General features: G+C 40.3%; 2 protein-coding genes across 3 annotated transcripts in view; both read left to right on the plus strand.

Annotated features, from left to right (window-relative positions):
- The first annotated feature begins 9828 nt into the window (after positions 1-9828).
- On the plus strand, positions 9829-16461 carry TEX30 (testis expressed 30). Of its 2 annotated transcripts, XM_080798342.1 has the most exons (6): positions 9829-9966; positions 13092-13165; positions 13644-13874; positions 14632-14683; positions 15185-15390; positions 15988-16461. In XM_080798342.1, the coding sequence occupies exons 2-6, from the start codon at positions 13151-13153 to the stop codon at positions 16159-16161; spliced, it is 678 nt and encodes a 225-aa protein (XP_080654468.1). In that variant the 5' UTR covers positions 9829-9966; positions 13092-13150; the 3' UTR covers positions 16162-16461. The 2 variants fall into 2 exon arrangements, with proteins under 2 accessions (XP_080654468.1, XP_080654469.1); XM_080798343.1 differs by lacking the exon at positions 13092-13165 and having other exon boundaries at positions 9852-9966.
- A 5413-nt stretch (positions 16462-21874) lies between these two features.
- CCDC168 (coiled-coil domain containing 168) overlaps positions 21875-22555 on the plus strand; it is a gene marked incomplete at both ends in the record, with an annotated part of 28290 nt that continues 27609 nt past the window's right edge. Inside the window, 2 exons of the mRNA XM_080798325.1 lie at positions 21875-22102; positions 22445-22478. Of these exons, the coding sequence (XP_080654451.1) occupies positions 21875-22102; positions 22445-22478 (262 nt within the window). The remainder of the gene's footprint in view (positions 22103-22444; positions 22479-22555) is intronic.

The raw sequence follows: 22555 nt of genomic DNA on the forward strand, positions 1-22555 counted from the left end.
AAGTTCTTCTTTCCAGTTTTCTCTTAACTTAGTGAAAAAACCCTGAGGGCAAAGCATCCCCTGAATGGAACCAAAACTACCCCTCAGGCAATAAGATCCTTCCTAAGCCAGCAGGACGCCCTACGATTGACTCCTCCACAATGACCGACCTGACCCTCAATGCCCACCTGCATGTACTCACTAACTTTTGCCCCACATTTTCCTTATGTAAACCGGGAAGTATTTTTGACTCTTTAGAGATGGGATCTTTGAGATGCTCGTCCACTGTCTTCTGGGTGTTGGGTTCACTGAAATAAATTTTCTTGTGTCACCACCACTTGTCTCTCCATCTTTGGATTTTGTCAGTGGGAGCGGCTGAACCTGGTCTGTTTGGGACCCCGGGGGCCAGAGGCTCTTGCACCCCTCCCCCTCACCTACCTTTCCATAGTCTTACATTTTTCCCAAAAATTTTCTTAAAAAGCATATCTTGGAAGATATGGAGAGAGGATGTGGCTATAAAGAGTAGCGAGAGGGATAGTTGTGGTGATGAATCAGCCTATATCTTGATCATAGTGCTGGTGAGTGGAATATAGCATGTGATAAAACTACATAGAACCACACACATGCGCGAGCGCACACACGCACAAATGAGTGACAGGAAAGAGAGCAGTTACCACCTGCATTGGGCTTGGGGTAGATTCATTCATTCAAGAAATACTGATTTGCCAGGCATGATTCTACACACAGGAGACTCAAGGTAAAATAACGACGACAAACACCCTGGCTTCGTGCAGTTTGCAGTTCAGCGAGGCGACAGACGCATTCACAATATATTAGGGGACCAGGATAGAAGGATAGGATTAGGGAAGTCCACATCGAGAAAATGCCACGTAAGTGGAGACCCCAAGGAGATGCAGGGTTAGCCACTAGAGGAGGAACAGCCAGGGCAAAATTCCTGCACTGAGAGCATGTCTGGCGGGTTCGGGTTTGAGGATCGTAAAGAGGCCTGGGTGCCTGGAGCTGGGGGAGCCAGGGAAGATGACCAGTAGGAAACAGAAAGGTAAGAGGTGACCGGACTGATCATATTGTTAAAAAGAAAACCACAGGCCCCAAATGGACTCACTTAGAGTAAGACCCCACATCAGGATACCAAGACTTAATACTAACTTGACTGCAGTTTCCATCCCCACCCCCACCGCCAGTGTAAACTTTAACCAGTCAACACGGAATTTCCCGGTTAGCACTACAGCACTAGGATATTTACTGATAGACCCCTTCCGTTCCCCTTCCAGGAGGACCTTGCCTAAGACAATGCATTACTTGCTAATGATTTCCTTTCCCCCAACACTCCTCCCCCTGCCTTTAGAAACCTTTCTTCTTTCACAGCTTGATGGAGCTCCCTTTTATTTGCTAGATGCTCCCAATTCATGAATCATTCAGTGAAGCCAATTTGATCTTGTAAGGGTCAAGGGCAGTCTGCCTTAAAATGTGCCACTTTGGATATTGATTATTTTAAATAAAAGTTATTTATGTGACAGCCCATGCAAGGACACTCCGACCTTCTTTTGTCCCCCTGAAAGCACGAAATGAATCTGCCCTGCAAAAGGTACTCTCTTTGTACTAGTAGGTAGAGTTATCCTTATCACAAGAGATAGAGAATTTAGAGCTGAAGAAGCTGTATAAACAATCTTTGTTACTTTTTACTAATTTGCTTCCACAACCCCAATTCTGTTTAGAATTCCTTACAGATGGTCGCCCCCGGAGTTTTCTTTGTTCTGTCAACTCTCCACAGATTTATTGTCTCTGCCTAAAAAGTATAAAAATTGCCTGTCTAGGGCGCCTGGGTGGCTCAGTGGGTTAAGCCGCTGCCTTCGGCTCAGGTCATGATCTCAGGGTCCTGGGATCGAGTCCCGCATCGGGCTCTCTGCTCAGCAGGGAGCCTGCTTCCCTCTCTCTCTCTCTGCCTGCCTCTCTGCCTACTTGTGATCTCTCTCTGTCAGATAAATAAATAAAATCTTTAAAAAAAAAAAAAAAAAAAAATTGCCTGTCTAGATCACTTCTTTAGATCTCAATTTCATAACTGGGCCTCTGCGCACATGTAATAAAACTTTGCTGTTTTTTTTTTTTTCTCTCTTGTTAATCTGTCTCATGTAAATGTAATTCTTAGTCTACCTGGAAGATCTCAAAAGATAGAGAATTTTTTTGCTTCCTTTCAATCTGTTAAACTAGTCAGTTGAGTTTTTGTTGCTTGACCATTTAAGACCACGGAGCTAAGATGGCTGAGTAGTAGAAGGACCTCAGGCTTGCCTCTTCCCTGGAACCCAGCTAGATGAATATCAAATGAATATCAAATCTGAATACCCAAGAAATTGATCTGAGGACTGACAGGGCAAACTGCAAACTAGAGAAAGGGAAGGGGCCACATTATGGAATGTTGGAGGTTCAGAGACATGATCTGGGGGAGAAACAGATCACAGGGGGAGGGAGCCCTGTCATGGAGAGAGGTGAGAGAGAGAGAGAGAGATTGAGAAGAGAGAACACACAGGGAATTGCATAAGGAAAACATTTCCCCAAAGCCACTGCCTGGAAAAATGAGAGGGGCTGAACCAGCAGGGTTCAAAAACTGGAGTTTTAGAGGTCTGTGGCCTGGCTGGCCCGGAGCCCTGAGGGAGCTGCCGTGCTCCCGTGGAGGAGGGCAGGTAGTCTGGGAACAGACTGTAGCAATCTTAGGGTCCCCTGGGAGGCACTGGGAGAGATGGGTCCCCCTCCTTGGAGTGCATTTGGAACAGGTGCCATTGCATCTCGGACAAAAGAGCTGGAAGGTGCCATTACCCACCCCTGCCCCTCAGCAAATGCACAGACACCTGCTGACCGCTGCTAAGCCAGACACCGGCTCTTTCCTGCACTTTACTCCAGAATCCACATCCTTGTGCTTTGGTGCAATTGCCCTTCTGAGACAAACTGGTACTGGCCGAGCTGGAAGAACCTCCCCCAGAGGGTCTGTGTGGGTCTGTGCTGCACTGGTTCCTCAAGTTTGGAGTTGTAAAACTCAGCCAGTCTGCCAGGGATGGAAAACAGGTGAACTGCCCTGCCGGGGGTGGCAGGTGGCCTGGACACAGACAGGGTGAAGGCAGGTTTCTGAGGAACACTGGGCCACACGAGGTGGGGATTGTTCACTCTTCTGGGAGGGCTTCTCGGTACTGGTAAGTATGAACTCCCCTGTCTGGGGACGAGGAAGAGGGCCAGTGCCATTTATCTCCCCTGTCCCCAGCGTAAACTAACTTCAGAAACTAACTGGTGGCCTAAACTGCTTACACAAGCCCCACCCACCGCATTCTGCAGATGCTGCTTTTCTCAGGCAACTCTGCCTGAGATCTAGTGTAGCGGGCCCCTCTCCCAGAAAACCAGCACAACCCCCCCCCCCCCCGCACCAGGTCTACTGACCATAGAGTTCTGCAAAGCTTCAGCTCCAGTAGAAATAGCATCAGGTCTCTTTCCACAAACAGACCAGGGCACACCTAGTTAAAACCTGTCACAGTCTGGCCAAGGTCCTAATACTCCCCACTGCGGGCAAGGACAGACTCTGCCAAAGACTGACCGGAGGCAAAGAGCAGCCAAAACACAGCAGCAGCGTGCACACAGCACACCCCAGAGACACTTCCTAAAGCGCCAGGCCCTGGACAGTATACGACGTTTTCTTTATAAAGCCAATACTCTCAGTAGCAGGAAACATAACAGCCTTTCCTAACACACAGAAGAAGACAGAGACCTAAACAAAAATGCCAAGATGGAGGAATTCATTCCAAATGAAAGAAAAAGAAAAGGTTACAGGAAGGGATCCAATTGAAACAGATAAAAGTAATATGCCTGATCCAAAAGTTAAAGCAACGATCATAAGGATACTGGCTGGGCTTGAGAAAAACATAGAAGATACTGGGAGTCCCTTACTGCAGAGATAAAGGACCTAAAAACTCATCACGCCAAAATGAAAACTGCAATAATCAAGATTTGAAAGCAACTGAAGGTAATAACCACAAGGATGGAAGAAGTAGAGGAATGAATAAGTGATATAGAAGATAAAATTCTGGGGCACCTGGGTGGCTCATTCATTACACATCTGCCTTTGGCTCAGGTCATGATCCCAGGGTCCTGGGATGGAGACCCGCATCAGGCTCCCTGCTCAGCAGTAAGCCTGCTTCTCCCTCTCCCACTCCCCCTGTTTGTGTGCTCGCTCTTGCCATATCCCTCTCTGTCAAATAAATAAATAAATTTTTTTTAAAAGAAGATAAAATTCTGGAAAATAATGAAACTGAAAAGAAGAGAGAAAAAAATATTTGCAAGTGTAGACTTAGGGAACTTGGTGACTTCTTAAAGCATAATGACATTTGTATCATAGGAGTCCCAGAAGAAGGGAGGGAAAAAGGGGCAGAAGGTTTACTTGAGGAAATTATAGCTGAAAACGATAAGGAAACAGACATCTAAATCCAGGAGGCACAGAGAACTCCCTTCAAAATCAACAAAAGCTGGCCCACACCAAGACAAAGCATAGTCAAATTTACAAACTATAAAGAAAAACTCCTAAAAGAACCAAGACAAAAGAAGTCCCTAACTTACAAGGGAGGACAAATAAGGTTAGCAGCAGATCTTTCCACAGAAACTTGACAGGCAAGAAGCCAATGGTATGATATATTCAACATACTGAACAGGAAAAATATACAGCCAAGAATACTCTTGGCTAGCAAGGTTAGCAATCAGAACAGAAGGGGAGAGAGAGAGTTTCCCAGACAAACAAAACTAAAGGAGTTCATGACCACCAGCCCTGCAAGAAATATTAAAGGGAAATATCGAGTGGGAAAGAAAGAACCAAAGTGACAAAGACTAGAAAGAAACAGAAAATCTCCAGAAACAACAAAACAATAAAATGGCACAAAACTCCTATCCATCCATAATGACCCTGAATGTAAATGAACTAAAATGCCCAATAAAAATTTTGACATAGGGCATCAGAATGGATTAAAAAAAAAAAAAGACCCATCTAAATGCTGCCTATAAGAGACTCATTTTAGACCTAAAGTCACCTGCAGATTGAAAGTGAGGGGATGGAGAACCATCTTTCACGCAAATGGACATCAAAAGAAAGCTGGAGTAGCAATACTTTATACCAAACAAACTAGACTTTTATTTATTTTATTTTTAAAAAGATGTTATTTATTTATTTGACAGAGAGTGAGCAGAGGGGGAGGGAGAGGAAGACAGAGGGAGAAGCAGGTTCCCTGCTGAGCAAGGATCTTGATGCAGGGTTCAATCCCAGGACCCCAGGATCGTGACCTGAGCAGAAGGCAGATGCTTAACCAATTGTACCATGCAGGCGCCCCCAGACTAATTAGATTTTAAACCAAAAACTGTAACAAGAGATGAAGAAGAGTACTATATTATAATAAAAGGGTCTATCCAACAAGAAGATCTAACAATTGTAAATATTTATGCCCCCAAGTTAGAAGCACCCAAATATATAAAACTATTAATAATAAACATAATAAACAATTAATAATAATAATAAGGAACTCATTGATATAATATAATAGTAGGATACTTTAATACCCCACTTACATCAATGGATAGATCATCTAAGCAGAAAATCAACAAGGAAACAATGGCTCGGAATGACACACTGGACCAGATGGACTTAACAGATAAATTCAGAACATTTCATCCTAAAGCAGCAGAATACACATTCTTTTCAAATGAACGTGGGATATTTTCTAGAACACATTACATTCTAGGTAACAAATCAGGCCTCAACAAGTACAAAAAGATTGAGATCATACCATGCATTCTTTCTGACTACAGTGCTATGAAACTTGAAGTCAACCACAAGAAAAAAAATTGGAAAGATCACAAATACACGGAGGTTAAAGAACATCCTAGTAAAGAATGAATGGATCAACCAGGAAGTTAAAGAAGAAATAAAAAAAAAAATACATGGATTAAAACGAAAATGAAAACACAGTGGTCCAAAACCTTTGGAATGTGGCAAAAGCAATCGTAAGAGGGAATTATATAGCAAAACAGGTTTACCTCAAGCAGCATGAAAAATATCAAATATGCAACCTAACCTTACACCTAAAGGAGCTAGAAAAAGAACAATAAATAAAGCCTAAAGCCAGCAGAAGGCGGCAAATAATAAATATTAGAGCCGAAATAAATGACATAGAAATAACAAACCCAGAACAGATGAATGAAACCAGAAGCTGGTTCTTTGAAAGAATTAATAAAACTAGCCAGCTTTATCAAAAAGGAAAGAGAAAGGATTAAAAAATAAAATAATGAATGAAAAAGGAGAAATCACAACCAACACCATATAAAGACAAACAATTAAAAGAGAATACTATGGAAAATTATATGCCAACAAAGTGGGCAATCTGGAAGAAATGGATAAATACCTAGAAACATATAAACTACCAAAATTGAAACAGGAAGAAACAGAAAACTTGAACAGACTGATAACCAGCAAATAATTGAATCAGTAATAAAAAATCACCCAACAAATAAAAATCCAGGGCCAGATGGTTTCTCAGAGGAATTCTACCAAATATTTAAAGAAGAGTTAATATCTCTTCTTCTCAAATTATTCCAAAAAATAGAAACGGAAGGAAAAATTCCAAACTCATTCTATGAGGCCAGCATTATTTTGATTCCAAAACCAGACAGACTCCACTAAAAAAAGAGAATTATAGGTCAATATCCCTGATGAACATGGATGCAAAAATTCTCAACAAAATACTAGCAAATTGAATCTAATAGTATATTAAAAGAATTATTCACCACAGTCAAGTGGGATTTATTTCTGGGCTCCAAGGTGACTCAATATTTGTAAATCTACCAACTTACACACCACATTAATAAAAGAAAGGATATGAACCATATGATCTCAATAGATGTAGAAAAAAAAAATTTGACAAAGTACAGCATCCATTCTTGGCAAAAACCCTCAACAAAGTAGGGATAAAGGGAACGTAACTCAACATCATAAAGTTCATATATGAAAGACCCACAGGTAATATCATCCTAAATGGGGAAAAGCTGAGAACTGTTCCTCCACAGTCAGGAACAAGACAGAGATGTCCATCTCACCACTGTTATTTAACACAGTACTAGAACTCTTAGCCTCAGCAGTCAAACAACAGAAAGAAATAAAAGGCATCTAAATCAACAAGGAAGAAGTAAACTGTCACTATTTGCAGATGACATGATACACTATGTGGATAACCTGAAAGGCTCCATCAAAAAAATTGCTAGAATCGATATGCAAATTCAGTAAAGTTGCAGGATATAAAATCAACATGCAAAAATCTGTTGCATTTCTACACACCAATAATGAAATAGCAGAAAGAGAAATCTGATCCCATTTATAACTGCACCAAAATGCATAAGATACCTAGGAATAAACCTAACCGAAGAGCTAAAAGATCTGTACTCTGAAAACTATAGAACGCTTACGAAAGAAATTAAAGTTGACATATAGAAATGAAAAGACAGTCCATGCTCATGGATTAGAAGAACAAATATTATTAAAATGTCTATACTACTCAAAGCAATCTACACATTTAATGTGATGCCTATGAAAACACCACCAGCATTTTTCATGGAGGTAGAATCCTAAAATTTTAATGGAACCAAAGACCCCAAATAGCCAAAGCAATCTTGAAAAAGAAAAGCAAAGCTGAGGTCATCACAATCCCTGAACTTCTAGGTATATCACAAAGCTGTAGCGATCAAGGCAGTATTGTACTGGCACAAAAACAGAAATATAGATCAATGGAACAGGAACAGAAAACCCAGAAGTGGACCCATAACTATATGGTCCACTAATCTTTGACAAAGCAAGAAAGAATATCCAATGGAAAAAAGGACAGTCCCTTCAACAAATGGTGTTGGGGAAAGAGGACAGCAACATTCAGAAGAATGAAACTGGACCATATTCTTACAAGACACACAAAAATAAATTCAAAATGGATGAACGACCTAAATGTGAGATGAAATCATCGCAATCCTAGAGGAGAACACAGACAGCAACCTCTTGGACATTGGCTATAGCAGTTTCTTATTAGGTCTTTGGAAGCAAGGGAAGCAAAAGGAAAAATGAACTACTGGGACTTCATCAAGATAAATCTTCTGCACAGTGAAGGAAATAGTTAACAAAACTAAAAGGTAACCTTTAAGATGGGAGAAGATATTTGCAAATGACATATCTGATAAAGGGTTAATATCCAAAATCTATAAATACTTAATAAAGTCAACACCCAAAAAACAAATAATACAGTCAAGAAATGGTTAGAGACAGGACCATCATCATTCATCAGGCAAATACAAAACTAAAATGAGATTCACCTCACACCTGTCAGAGTGGCTAAAATTAACAACTCAGGAAACAACAGATATTTCCCGGGAGGATGCAGGGAAAGGGGAACCCTCTCACAGTACTGGTGGGAATGAAGGCTGGTGCAGCCAATGCCTGGAACTTCTTCAAAAAATTCAAACAGCACTACCCTAATGCAGCAATTGCACTTCTAGGTATTTACCCAAAGGATACAAAAATACTGATTCGAAGGGATACATGCACCCCAATGTTTATAGCAGCATTATCAACAATGGCCAGATTATAGAAAGATCCCAAAATGTCCATCGACTGATGAATGGATAAAGAAGATGTGGTGTATTGGGGCGCCTGGGTGGCTCAGCGGGTTAAAGCCTCTGCCTTTGGCTCCGGTCATGATCCCAGGGTCCTGGGGTCAAGCCCTGCATCAGGCTCTCTGCTCAGCAGGGAGCCTGCTTCCTCCTCTCTCTCTACCTACCTCTCTGCCTACTTGTGATCTCTGTCAAATAAATAAATAAAATCTTAAAAGAAAAGAAGATGTGGTGTATATATACAATGGACTATTCCTCAGCCATACAAAGGAATGAAATCTTATCAATTGCAGTGACATGGAAGGAGCTAGAGTGTATCATGCTAAGGGAAATAAGTCAGTCAGAGAAAGGCTAATTTGTCTTAAATTCCACATATGAGTGAAATCATATGTGGAATTTAAGAAACAAAACAGATAAATGTAGGGACAGAAAAAGAGGGAGGCAAATAATAAAACAGATCCTTAATTAGATTGCTGAGGATTGCTGGAGGGGAGGTGGGCGGTTCAATGAGTCCTGGGCATTCAGGAGGGCACTTGAGATGATCACTGGTCTCTGTGCACAAGTGTCGAATTACTTAATTCTACTCCTGAAACTAGTATTACTGGAATGTAAATAAAAAGTTGAAGCAAAAACAAAAGTATAAAACTTTGGTGGTCCTCGTAAGGGCTTTGGCTTTGGTTGGGAGAGGTCGGGAGCCTCCGGAAGGCTTCGACAGGAGGCGTCTACAGTTCAGCCAGGTCCAGCTGGTTGCTGTGCTGATCAAGTAGCCAACAGTGGAGGCAAAGGCGGGAACAAGAGAGCAGTTAGGAGACTTATTTCAACACTTGAGGCGGAGTTGAATGGGGGCTCTCCGACCAGTCTGGTAGAGAAGCAGGAGAGGCGGCTGGGTTTTGTTTATATTTGCAAGCAGTAGGACTGACAGACTGAGTGTGAATAAAAGAATAATCAGAGATGACCTCACATTAATGGACCTGCGCAACTGCTGGAACGAAGCTGCTGGGATGGGGAAGGGTCCAGCTTGAGTGAGCCGGCGGTGAGGCAGCGACCGGAGTTGGCTCAGGGGCCACCCCGCTGTTGGTGAGTACCTTCCGCCCGGTTCCCCAAGGAAATAACAGGAAAACTCCCGCTCCCAGCGTGCCCCGCGCGCCGGCCCGCGCGCCAGGGGGCGGGGCCTGCGTGCGCGTGCGCCGAAGCGGAACGGGCTGGCGGGTGCGGAGAGGCGGCCCCTTCGAGCGCGGTAGTTTGTTCCGCGAGGAGAGTGAGGACGCTTAGACGCTCTCGGCCACCTACCTTTCCCGGGTAAGTGCGGCGGCGGCGGTCGATGCCGCCGCCAGGTGGGGAACGGCATCCAGGGGAGGGTGCTGGCGCGCCTGGAGGCCCCATCTGACACATGTCGAGCTCGCGGCCGTCGCCCCTCGGGGGGTGTTGGTCGCCTTCGTGAGGCGGTCGGTGTTAGCTCGGAGCCCGCGGGCCCGGCCGCCGGGATTTCGCCCGCCTGGCGGATGGGGAGGCGGGAGTGAGGGGACGCGGCGGGCGGGGAGAGGCGACCTGCGGGGAGCCGTGAGGGGTCGCGCGGAACCCTGGGGACGGCCACCCAGCCCCGCGCACGCGCGCCAGTTGAGTGAACGATGGGAGCCTCCGGGGCTTTCGAATCCCGAACTCTGGGGGACTCCGCTCCGAATTTCTGCCCTGCGACCGCTCGGTGTCTGTCGTGGACCCGGCCGGATTCTCAGCCCCCGGAAGACTTGAACTCTTAACGCTTTTGTTTGCCCACGACTTGCAGCGTGCTGCTGGGGGTCCGACCGGTGGTGCCCACGCCGGTTTCTGGTGGAAGTTACGGTGGTTGTGGCATGTCGGTCCTGCAGCGCGAGCTGCGATCGCTCATTGCACGCTGGGCTCGAGGAGTCGTCGTGCGGGTCCCTCTTGAAGGCTCGCGATGTGGGGACACTGCCAAGGGAAGGGACTACCGACCCCTCGGCGCGGTGTCTCCGCAGCTCCGGGTTTGCAGAGCCAGACTCGAACTCTGCCCTGGGTCGAGACCGGGTTGCGGTGCGGTCCTGCTGTGAGTGATAGTGAGGACCGGAACACGTGTGCCAGTCATGAAGAACAGACTGTTCATCGGGAAATCTGGGAGTAGAGTTTTTTCTGGAGACACCCCCCCCCCTTACACAAAATCCCACACGCACGCAAACCCAAGTTTCTGAGGAGGAGTAGAGCATTCTGGGCTAAGATAGTGGGTTGAATACGTGTATCTGATATCACTCCCTCCGGAAATCTCACCAAACTTTACGGTGAAGAGGATTTTTAAGAGACGTGAATCCAGATGATGGAGAGAATGGGAAAGGAAACAACAGCAGTAAAATATTGGGGTCTGGAAAGCAAATGTTCTCCGCAAAGCTTAGCTTAATTCTAAACCTGCAACAAGAAATACCGTTGAACAAGTGTCTAGAAACCACACACAGACACTGGCAGCACCGGTCACCTTGGGAACTGACAATGAAGGGAATGGTGTTGGGGGTGGAGCTGGAGGGCTTAAGTAAAGCTAACTTAGGTGAAATCTAATTAGATATCTACATCTCCTTCCCCATTTCACATTTTTGGGTGACCGCCTTTCTCCCATTAGAAGGCAGGAGGCTGTTCTCTTGAGAACATAAAACAGGATCTTTGAACCAGGGGACCCCAGGCACACTTAATTATGGGGCTACATTTATGAAAGCAGGGACACTGAAGGCTGAGGTACTTTATCCTCCTTCTCCCACTCAAATCTCAGAATTGTTGTAGCTAGACTAATTCCCCTCATGTTCAAATAAGAATTTTTCTGCACACACATACACATATATGGAAGGACGATAAGTTCGTCACAGTGGTAGCTTCTGGGAAAGGAAAGGAACTAGGCGGCTAGGGGAGAAGGTTGAACATTTTTGTTCTTTTAAAATTTTGTACCATATGCAAATATTGCCTATTCAAAAATTAAATGTATTCCTTAAAAAATAGATATTCAAGTGAATACATCATTTGATACAGCAGTTCCTCTCCCATGAATTTATTATATGGGTTTGTCTACACATAAGAAAATAATGTAAGTACATGCCATTCATTGCAATATTTTAGCAAAATATTGGAAATAATCTCAGTGTTCAATAATAGATAATGGTTGGTGAAATAAATTATGTAAGACCCTTCCTTGGAATATTCTGCAGCCGCAAAATACAATGAAAGACACTCATTGTATAAAAAAAAAAGTAAGCACAAAATGTATTTTAAGTGGTAGGGGATTCAGAAAAACATGAGTTTATTTTTTAAAAAGGAGGGGTATGTGTGTATATATGTATAAAATATCTGGAAGTACATGTAAGAAGCAGGTAATACTAGCTCACTTTGGAGAAGGGATCTGGGTAATGAGTCAAAAATGGAGTGTGGGAGGCTTTTCACTGTATGTTTTTGGCATCTTTGAACTTTGAACCCTCTTATTGTTACCCAGTGAATGAATAAGTAAATGTTAACAGGTAAAAATAGATGAATAATGGAAATCTTGATGTTGGTAAGATCCTGAACAGGAAAAGATTTCTCAAAACAGGAAGGAATGCTGCATAACAATCCCAAAATCTCAGTGGCTTACATTTCATGCTCTTGGTTCTTCAGTGGCTTAGATCTTGGCTGGATTAGGCTGGACTCCAGACTTTAGTTTTGGGTTCGTATCTGCAGCTTGTATCTTCGATCTGGGACCCAGGCTAAAAAAGCAAAAATACCTGGAACATGCTTTTCTGATGGCTGAGGGTGGGACTTCAAGGGAGGCTTCTTGAAATTTGCCATGTTTTCTGCTCAGAAGTGACACATCGAAACTTTTACATATATTCCATTATTTAAAGCAATGTCACAGAGTCAAGTCCCAAATCAATAGGGTAGAAATGTATGTACACTCTGTCTACTGGGAGGCTCTGCAAAGGCACCTAACAGAGAATGTGGATATATACTTCTGTTGTGGGGTGAGAGGAGTTGGAGGGATAATATTGGAAAGATAATGATGAAAGAAATGGGTTAATAGAAAGATACTGTGAAATTAAATTGAAGATAGTTGGTTGAGAATAAAGATGCTTAGGAAAAAAGATATGCATAATATATGCCAAGATACAGCATTTTACTCCGATACGAATTTTCTTAAGGTTTCCATGTCAAGGTATCATATTGGCTTTTCTTATGTAACATCTGCCATCCCCACACCTGGCCCTGTAACCCAGTTCTGAGTACCTGTGGTTTTAGGAAGCTTGAAAATAATTAATGAAATAATGCACCTGTAAAGGCACCAGTTCTTAGAGAATTAGTTCTGTATGTGTTTATTTCAGCTACTGAATGTGTTCATTCATAGTTCTTATGTCATATCCATGTCTGCCAACCCACCTTTCACAACAGAATCTTCTTTTCAGGGAGATGTCCTTTGCTTCTCAGATGTAATGCACTTTAAGTTTGTTATTCAACAGTGAAAATGAGTCATACAGAGGTAATACATATTTTCGTATGTTCTGCATCTTCAGGGTTCCTTTTTTTTTTTTTTAAAGTCATGTGGCTCCAGAGTAATTTTCTTATTTTCAGCTTGTACAGTGAGAGACAGTATAGCATTAGTGGTTAAAAGGAAGGACTTTTAGAGCAAACTGCCTAAGTTTGAATCCTAGCCAGTGGCTGTTTAACTTTGGGCACAAAGTTACTTAACCTGCTGTGGCTCTGTTTTCTCATCTGTAAAAAGGAGGTGATGATAGTACTTCATAGAATTATTAGGAAGGTTATATAAGTTAATACATATAAAGCACTTATAATAGTACCTGACACAATAAATAAATACTTAAATACTAGCTATTGTTAATATTGCTTTTTATTTAGTGGCCATGTGAGTCATGGTTCTCACAGAACAAACATAGTTATTTAGTTGTCTCAATAGGCAAGGAAGTAATTTTTGATCCCTTTATTCTCTTGAATTCCAGGTTAAATTAAAAATACCTTTTGGAAATAAATTACTAGATGCTGTTTGTTTGGTACCTAACAAGAGCTTAACATATGGAATAATTCTTACACATGGAGCGTCAGGAGATATGAACCTTCCTCATTTGATGTCACTGGCATCCCATCTTGCATCTCATGGTTTTTTTTGCCTGAGATTTACCTGTAAAGGCCTTAATATTGTACATAGAATTAAGGCATATAAATCAGTTTTGGTAAGAAAATTTCTTTATATTTACTTATAACAGAATTTTGTTTTAAAATTCTTAATACATTTAAGACAAATTCTATTAGCAGTCATTTGATTTATTTAAAAAGCTTTTAGTGAATATTCTTAGAAACTCAATAGTACATGACAGCTGTATAGTAGTCAGATTTTTCTTTTTTGCTCTCAGTTTCCATGGAGATGAGTGCTCCCATCATAAATGTTCTTTCATGGTACTGCCAAGGAAACTATGATGTAATTTTCTTAGTGGTATTATTTAACTTCAGAATATAGTTCTGGATATTTGCCTACTATACTATGAATGTATAAATATAGTATTTTGAAGCTGTAAAATCCCTGGATAACACAAATTTGAAATTTTTAAAATCCAGATTATTTCAAACTTGCTAAGTTTTTCAGGTCTTTAAGTTAGATTTTAGTACTATTCTGTATTAGTTGGAAGATTTTACTGGCTTTGTTTTTAATGTAATTCTTTAAAGATAATTTAATACTTTTTTTGAGACAGGCAAAGTGATTTTTTTTTCTCATTTATTTGCCTGTATTTACCCAGCTATGATTTGATAGTGACAGCATGATCAGAAGAGCAAAGAACTGGTTACCTCTTTCAAGAAGAATCCCTTGAGATTTTATGGTTGTCTTTGCAAACAGTTTTATACACTTCACTAATGATGAGAAATATATGTTGGTTTTTCCAGTGGAGTATTTCATAGGAGAAGGACTGATAATTTTTTGGTTGGTTTTTCTAGAATTACCTAAAGACCTCAGGAGAATACAAACTGGCAGGTGTTTTCCTTGGTGGTAAGTTGCAATACTTGCTTTTAAATCTACTTATATTAATATAGGAACAGGTGATCAGTAATTAAAATTAATTGGTGATAGGAAGCTAATTTAAGGATTTTTTTGTTTTGCTAATTCACTTTCTTTTATAACATCAAGGCACTTTATATATTTAAAGCAAATTTAGACCTCATATATACATTTTGGAACCCAAAGATCGTTCCTTTTATTTATAACCCTGAGTCACTGTCTCTCAAATGATTCTTTGGTCCTTACCTCAAGTATTCTTCAGAAAAAGAAACCGCCCCCCCCCCTTTTTTGACTTGGGATCAATTTTTAGCATTTCATGAAGTTGTAGATGTCCATTATGGATATTACAAGTTGTTAATTGCCACCTTTTGGAGTTAAGTGATAGAGTTATGATGGATGAACAGTAAATGAAATCTTACTTGCCATATTAACACCACTTCTATATATGAATGTTTGTATTTCAAACTGAACTTAATTTTAATTGATTTTTAGGTCGTTCAATGGGCTCAAGAGCAGCTGCTTCTGTAATATGCCATATTGAGCCAGATGATGCTGATGATTTTGTTCGAGGTCTCATTTGTATTTCTTACCCACTGCACCATCCAAAGCAGCAACATAAACTTAGAGATGAAGATCTCTATCGTATAAAAGATCCTGTATTGTTTGTGTCAGGCTCAGCGGATGAAATGTGTGAAAAGGTGAATTATAACTTGATGTTTGCATAAATGAGAGAGTGAATGAAAGTGTCTTGGAACAAGATATTATCTGCAACTTTCAGTCTCTCTAAAAGGTGCTGATTGGACTAATGCTAGTTTTGTGACTTAGTTACCTATTACTTCAGAGAACTGAAAAATATAAGCATACTGACAGAATTCATCTCCCTGGAAAGAGTTGCTAAATGGATTGACTCTTATTTGGGAATAAAAAGATTAATATCTGAATCTTGTGATTTGGGGGTTTATACTAGGCTGTACATTTGGTTTATCATTTCAACATTTAAGCGGATTCTTCAGTTTGTTATAAAATTGACTTGAGACAGTAACTTAAACATGTTACTTTAGATGGTCTAATGGATGTTTGATCTGTTCTATGATATTGCTGTATTTGAGAGATGTGGACTGCCACTTCTGTGGACATTTCTTTGCATAGTCCATTGCCTTGAAAGTTGTCTGTGGAGTAGATATTAATGAATATTTTGTGAATGGATGCCAGTATAGGTGGTGCAGGGAGAGAGAGGATCTTTATTAAACCCTGAAAGAGCATTAGTCTAGCATCCTCTTCTTTTTTTCCTTTAGAACTTGTTGGAGAAAGTGGCACAGAAAATGCAAGCTCCCAATAAAATCCACTGGATTGAGAAGGCAAATCATTCCATGGCAGTGAAAGGACGATCAACAAATGATGTTTTCAAAGAAATAAATACACAGATTTTGTTTTGGATCCAGGAAATCACTGAAATGGACAAGAGATAATTGTATCTAGCTATAAACTACATTATTTTTAATACAAATACAGTTCATTTGATAAAGAACAGCATACCTCTCAGCATTATGAGATATTTCAGATGAAGTTAATGTTCTTTAATGTTTCCCCCATTTTTAAAACATTTTAATTGTGAAATTAATGTCCTTTATAAAATGTCTTTTGAAAGCACTGTTATAGTTGTATAAAGATGATGTACAAATATTGAAGTGGTCTAAATATAATTTATTTTCATTAATATAGTTAAGTTTTGAAAAAAAATTAAACATTTGAATTTTGTTACAATGGAACTTTTGTCTTCTTTGCTATGCAACTGAGAAAGTACTCTAATTTTGCAGAGCAGTGTCTTTAAAAAAGGAAAACAACTGTTTATTATGGTAAATTTAGTTGTTTTATAGAATGTATGCATTCATTCACCTAATCTTTTAATCTCAAGGGATAGGAAGGAAGATACATTTTCAAATTTGGGGACTCTGAACATTGTTTTTGGAATGAAGTAACTTCATTCAAGAAATGTTTCTTGAGGGGCGCCTGGGTGGCTCAGCGGGTTAAGCCTCTGCCTTTGGCCCAGGTCATGATCTCAGGGTCCTGGGATCGAGCCCCGCATTGGGCTCTCTGCTTGGCAGGAAGCCTGCTTCCTCCTCTCCCTCTGCCTGCCTCTCTGCCTACTTGCGATCTCTCTCTCTGTGTCAAATAAATAAATAAATAATCTTTAGAAAAAAAAAAAAAAGAAAGAAATGTTTCTTGAAGGCCTGTTACAGGCAAAGCCTGATTAGGTTTGTGAAGATAAGTAAATACTTAAGAGCTTAAATGTAATGGAGGAACTTGATATCTAGACCTCTCCCTCTGATTAAGGGGAGAATTAAATAAGGCCTAAATAGTGGGATTAACATCTTTGCTGTATCTAGGTGGAGTTAGGGTACCTAATTTTGGCCTGGAAAGTTCAGTTAATACTTGGACTGGACTTTGGTGGTGTTGAGTTACATATTAAAAACATAGTGTCTGTATTTCCTACAAAGGACACAGAATGTGATGGGGCTGATATATATGTTTGTAGGAAAGGGTAGTTTTCTATAGTAAGATATTAACTCTTTTTCCTGGCTTCTCTACTGCTCTGTTATTAGGCCCTACAGAGAACCTCAGAGTGGCCCAAGCCATGCAGATTTTTGAGGTCCCTCATTCTTCCTTCTCTGATAGAGTCAATGGATTTTAATTATTTGTTCATGTTTTCTAAGTAGTGCATAAAGAACAGAAGCCTAGATAACAATGTCTAAATTGTTTTATATTATAGAATGAAACTATGAAATCTAATTTTCTGTATCACTCAGTGTATAATAGTTACTTTTTAACTAAATTTCTCAAACAAGGCCTAACATTTTAAAAATAGTATATATTTAATCATTGATTAGCATTCAGAACTTTAAAACAGTACTGTTGTCAAAATATAAACACGTTAAAAACATCCAGAGCTGACAAATATAATAATGGTATATAAACTAGTATAAATCAATTGGGAAATATTAATACCGTAAGTCAGAAGTAAAACTAATGGGAAAGTGGAAAGGAAAACTATAGAGCAGACCATAATACAGAATTACAATGAAAAAATAGATTTAAAAGATTATTAACCAGGTTATATAGTTATTATAGTCCAGTTTGTAAATTAAAGTATAGGCATGATATAGATGACCAAAGTTACTAAATCAAATATAGAGAAAATGTAGAGGGTCATTTAAAGTTGATTATTTTCCCTGAGGGGCATGTAGGAAACTTCCTGATTGATGAAAGGGCTTGTCATTTGAGACCTGTGTACCTAGTCAGGGATGGGGAACATAGAACTCCTAGAGAGATATGAGTGAGCTGGGTAAGGCTGAAATAAAACATTTGTGAAAAGGTCCCAGCTGCTTTTCACAGATTTGCCACATCTTGCAGGAAAAATGTGCAGCCCCTTCAAGTTTGAGATTATGGTCAGGTGCTGTCCTGGCACCTCTTCTGGTAGGCACCCCTGATTAATGGCACAACCATTACCTAGACCAATAGTTCTCAACTAGTGATTTTGCCCCCTGAGGGACATTTGATATGTCCACTGCCACTTGGTCGGCACAATGGGGTAGCAGTGCTACTAGCATCTGATAGGCAGAGGAAAGGGATGCTGCTAACAGTTACAATGCACAGGACCGCCAGACATAAAGAAGTATCGGATCCAAAATGTCAGTAGTGTCCAGAATCTTGTCCTAGACAAACTTTACCTGTGGGGATACCTTGAAATCTTTTCTCCCTCACCATTAGCTTTTCTACCCCCTCCCAAAACCATTTGCTTCCTTTTAGTTGTCAAACACTGGGTTTTCAGTCTCAAAGTCTGATTTTATCCCCTCTTCTGTTTACACTGCAATCACTGTAATGTAGGCCTTTATCGATTCTCATCTGCATAATTACAGTAACCTAACTGACCTTCCTCTTTTGCGGTGGTCTTGCTTCAACAAACCAGTTGATACCCTCAATCAAAAGCTGTTGATGGATCTCTAAAAGTGGCTATTAAGGCCAAAGTCTTGAGTTCAAGGCTGTCCACAATAGGCACTATAAACTTTTTAGCACATTTCCCCATAATCTGAACATGTACAGCACAGTGACTCCAGTCAACCTGGACTATCCAAGGTTTTGGAACAAAGTGTTTCCGTTTCCTCTTCCTGAAACTTTCCTGTTAGTCTTCGTCACCAAATCTTCCTCATCCTTTAAGACCCTTAAATTCGTTTCCTCTTTACAGCTTTTTTTGAATTACCACAACCAAGTATCCCTTCTTGGAATACATATAGTATCTTCCTTTCTTTGTTGTTAATCACACTCTGCCTTCTTAGTACATTATTGCCATATTTGTGCTATATCACATGTTAAATACTCCATGTCAGGGAATGGTTTTTACAGATCTTTCTATCCACAGAGCACTTTTTAATTAGTTGTGTTGAACTAAGATATTCAGAGGGAGAATTTTTAACCATTATGAGCAATCCTTGCTTTTTTGTTGCTATTTTAAACACATATTATTGGGACTTTTTCCCGATACATAAAAAAAAATGCCTAATTCACGATGTCCAAATAGTGTAAAGAATGTAGCATTTGTAGATATAATTGGTTTTTAAAAACTAAACAATCTTTGGGCATATTCTCCTAGAGTGTCTATATTACTGTTAGTGATGGGGTTTCTCTGGTGTTCATTATTTTATTTTTATTTATTTTTTAATTTTTTCTTAGATTTCATCCATTTATTTGTCAGAGAGAGAGAAATAGCAGGCACAAGAAGGGAGAGCGACAGGCAGAGGGAGAAGCAGTCTCCTTGCTGAGTAAGGAACCTGATGCAGGACCCAATTGCAGGACCCCAGGATCATGACCTAAGCTGAAAGCAGACACTTAACTGACTGAGCCATTCAGGCGTCCCTGTTTTATTTATTTTTTATTGTCTTCATACTTTTTATTTTTATTTTTTTAAATATTTTATTTATTTTTTCGACAGAGAGAGATCACAAGAAGGCAGAGAGGCAGACAGAGAGAGAGAGAGAGAGAGAGGAGGAAGCAGGCTCCCCGCCAAGGAGATAGCCCGATGTGGGGCTCGATCCCGGGACCCTGGGATCATGACCTAAGCTGAAGGCAGAGGCTTTAACCCTCTGAGCCACCCAGGGGCCCCCATAATTTTTAAGAATAAATGCAGCTTAGCACTTACTTTTGCACAGCTTACTCGAGATTGAAATGAGAAGAGGTTTCTGGGATAAAGAACAGAGGTGTCTACGCTGAGAACTAGGTGATTGTACCTTTTTAGTAGGCAAGTGCATAGGTAACAAACATGACAAAGCCCTAAAGGAAGATATGCTTTTCTTCCCCATCGGCAGGAGTGGTACACAGAAGTTCCACTTCAGTTCTTACAGAACTGGTCGGTGGTATACAAATCAGGAATTCAGTGCCATAAAGCTCTGAAACATCTAAGGAACTGTAAAGTGTTAAAACATTGAATACAGTAATTAACGTTAAATGAATTAGAGAATTCCTGCTATCAGGCAAGAGAAATCGAGTATTTTGCCAGCTGCATTAAATTCTATGGAAAAATCAAGCAGAATAAAATCACCCTGATTGTGTAGGTGGGTTGGGGGGTCAGAGAGGAGGGTGTACTTTATCCTAGAAAAATCCAGAGGAATTGCTGAAGTTTCTTCAAGAACTAAGGAGTGCCTGCCCTGCATTCTGGAGAGCTATCCTTTACAAAGACAAACCCCAAGATCGTAGTTAAACCTAAGTAAAGATTGTAAATACCTGTAGGCTGTGGTCTGGTAGACTGGAAGACTATAAACCGATGCTTGGGCTGTGTCACTGAGCTCATTATTTCCAATAGTCCAGGAAGATAAGAGCTCAATAAATCTTTCTTTCACTCAGTTATATATAATATGACAGAAGAGACCTGAAGAGATAACTCTGTTGTAAAGAATATACTTCTTTCCTCAACCCACCTGGAATGAGAGAAGACAAAGAGAGAATTAATCTTCAAAGAGAAAGTACTCTAAATCCAAGGTAGTGTTAACACTTTTTTTTTTTTTTAAATAGTCTAGACTGTCTTGTGTTTGCTCCGTAAACTTTTACACCTACTCTCTAGACTTGGAGGAAAAGTGAGCAGTACTTAAAGCTGGCTCGGCTCCATGCTAATTCTGACATTAGGAAGCCTCAGAAGTAGCTGTTCCTTGGAATCACCAGAAACAGGGCAAAAAGGGAATTCATCAGGAGACCATTCCAAAATCCAACCTTGGTTTTTAGCATAACGGCAGATTCTTTTTTTTTTTTTTTAAAGACTTTATTTATTTATTTGACAGAGATCACAAACAGGCAGAGAAGCAGGCAGAGAAGAAAGAGGGAAGCAGGCTCCCCGCTGAACAGAGCACCTGATGCGGGGCTCGATCCCAGGACCCTGAGATCATGACCTGAGCCGAAGGCAAAGGCTTTAACCCACTGAGCCACCCAGGCACCCCACAGCAGATTCTTAAGGAACATTGCTAACAGACTCCTCTAGCAAAAAGAATAAAATGAGACATTCTATTAAAAAAAAATCAGGCAGGCCTATAAGAGAAAAACTATCTTATGTCCTATGTCCTACCTAGTAACAATGAGACATACCAAAAAATTATTTGGTATTTATCTGAAACTCAAACTGGGGCATTTAGTTTCATTTTTTATTTTGTTTTTCCTAAACCTGGCAAAACTATATATTTCCCTTATCACGGGCATACATATACAGTATTCCTGGTGGTTATGTCTAATTCAAATTTGTTCTACATTTTTTGAATTCCAGGGTAGTAATAATCCAACTGTGCTAAAGGATTGTTGATAGAATTATGTTTTCTTTTTGTGAAATTAATAAAGGATTTAAAATTTTTAAATGAAAAAAACTACTAAAGCGGCATACATGTCTCATCAATGAACTTCCATTATTGCTAAAGTAAGTTGACATGAGCTCAGTTGAATACTCACTATGACACGTACCTCCCTTTACTTAGGCCCAGAGCAGGCCCTGCTGCACTTGACTAAGACACTAAGCAGCACCAAAAATATTTTTCTGGCAGAGCATTGCATGTGGTTATGAAATGGGCATACCACCTTTTTGTGTTTTGGGGCATCCGAAATTGTAAACTTCAGAATGAAACATCAGTCTATCTCATATACTACATTAAAATGGCAAAGCAATTTTATTTCTTTAAAAAAGCAGGACAGAATAGACTGGAAGATAATACATTTTGGACATTGTGGGAACTTTTAGAGTCCTGGACTCAAAATGATTGGATGGCAATCTTTTTCATAATTTTCCTAGGGATTATTTTTGAGATCATACTCATAAAGATTTGTTCATCCTTTAATAAGAAGCCTACACTTCCAGAAAAGGGTAGTTCAAGCGCCGAGAAGGTAAGAACAAATGGTTGATTTCTTTCTTTCCTATTTTTCAAAATCATACATAAGAATAACTTACAAAATTGGGTGCCTGGATGGCTCAGTGGGTTAAGCCTCTGCCTTCGGCTCGGGTCATGATCTCAGGGTCCTGGGGTCGAGACCTGCATCGGGCTCTCTGCTTGGCGGGAAGCCTGCTTCCTCCTCTCTCTCTCTGCCTGCCTCTCTGCCTACTTGTAATTTCTCTCTGTCAAATAAATAAATAAAATCTTAAAAAAAAAAAGAATAACTTACAAAATTGTAGAACTCTGGTATTTGGATTACTCCTCTGATATTTGTTATTAATCTCCCTTGAAATAGAAGGAAGACAGTTGCCTGAAAAGCACGAAATTTGGTATGTTATAAATTTCATACTTTAATATAAAACTTGCTCAACTTGAGCCTCTCCTATTGGTGCTCTGACCTTTTTTT

The sequence above is a fragment of the Martes martes genome, assembly GCF_963455335.1.
Source record: "Martes martes genome assembly, chromosome: 3".
Classification (NCBI taxonomy): Eukaryota; Metazoa; Chordata; class Mammalia; order Carnivora; family Mustelidae; genus Martes; species Martes martes.

Bases quoted from the DNA above. Each gene is read 5' to 3' on its own strand.
- TEX30 (XM_080798342.1), top strand. The intron at 13,875-14,631 runs GTAAGAAAATTT...TGGTTTTTCTAG, and splicing joins AGGCATATAAATCAGTTTTG to AATTACCTAAAGACCTCAGG. The intron at 15,391-15,987 runs GTGAATTATAAC...TTTTTCCTTTAG, and splicing joins CGGATGAAATGTGTGAAAAG to AACTTGTTGGAGAAAGTGGC.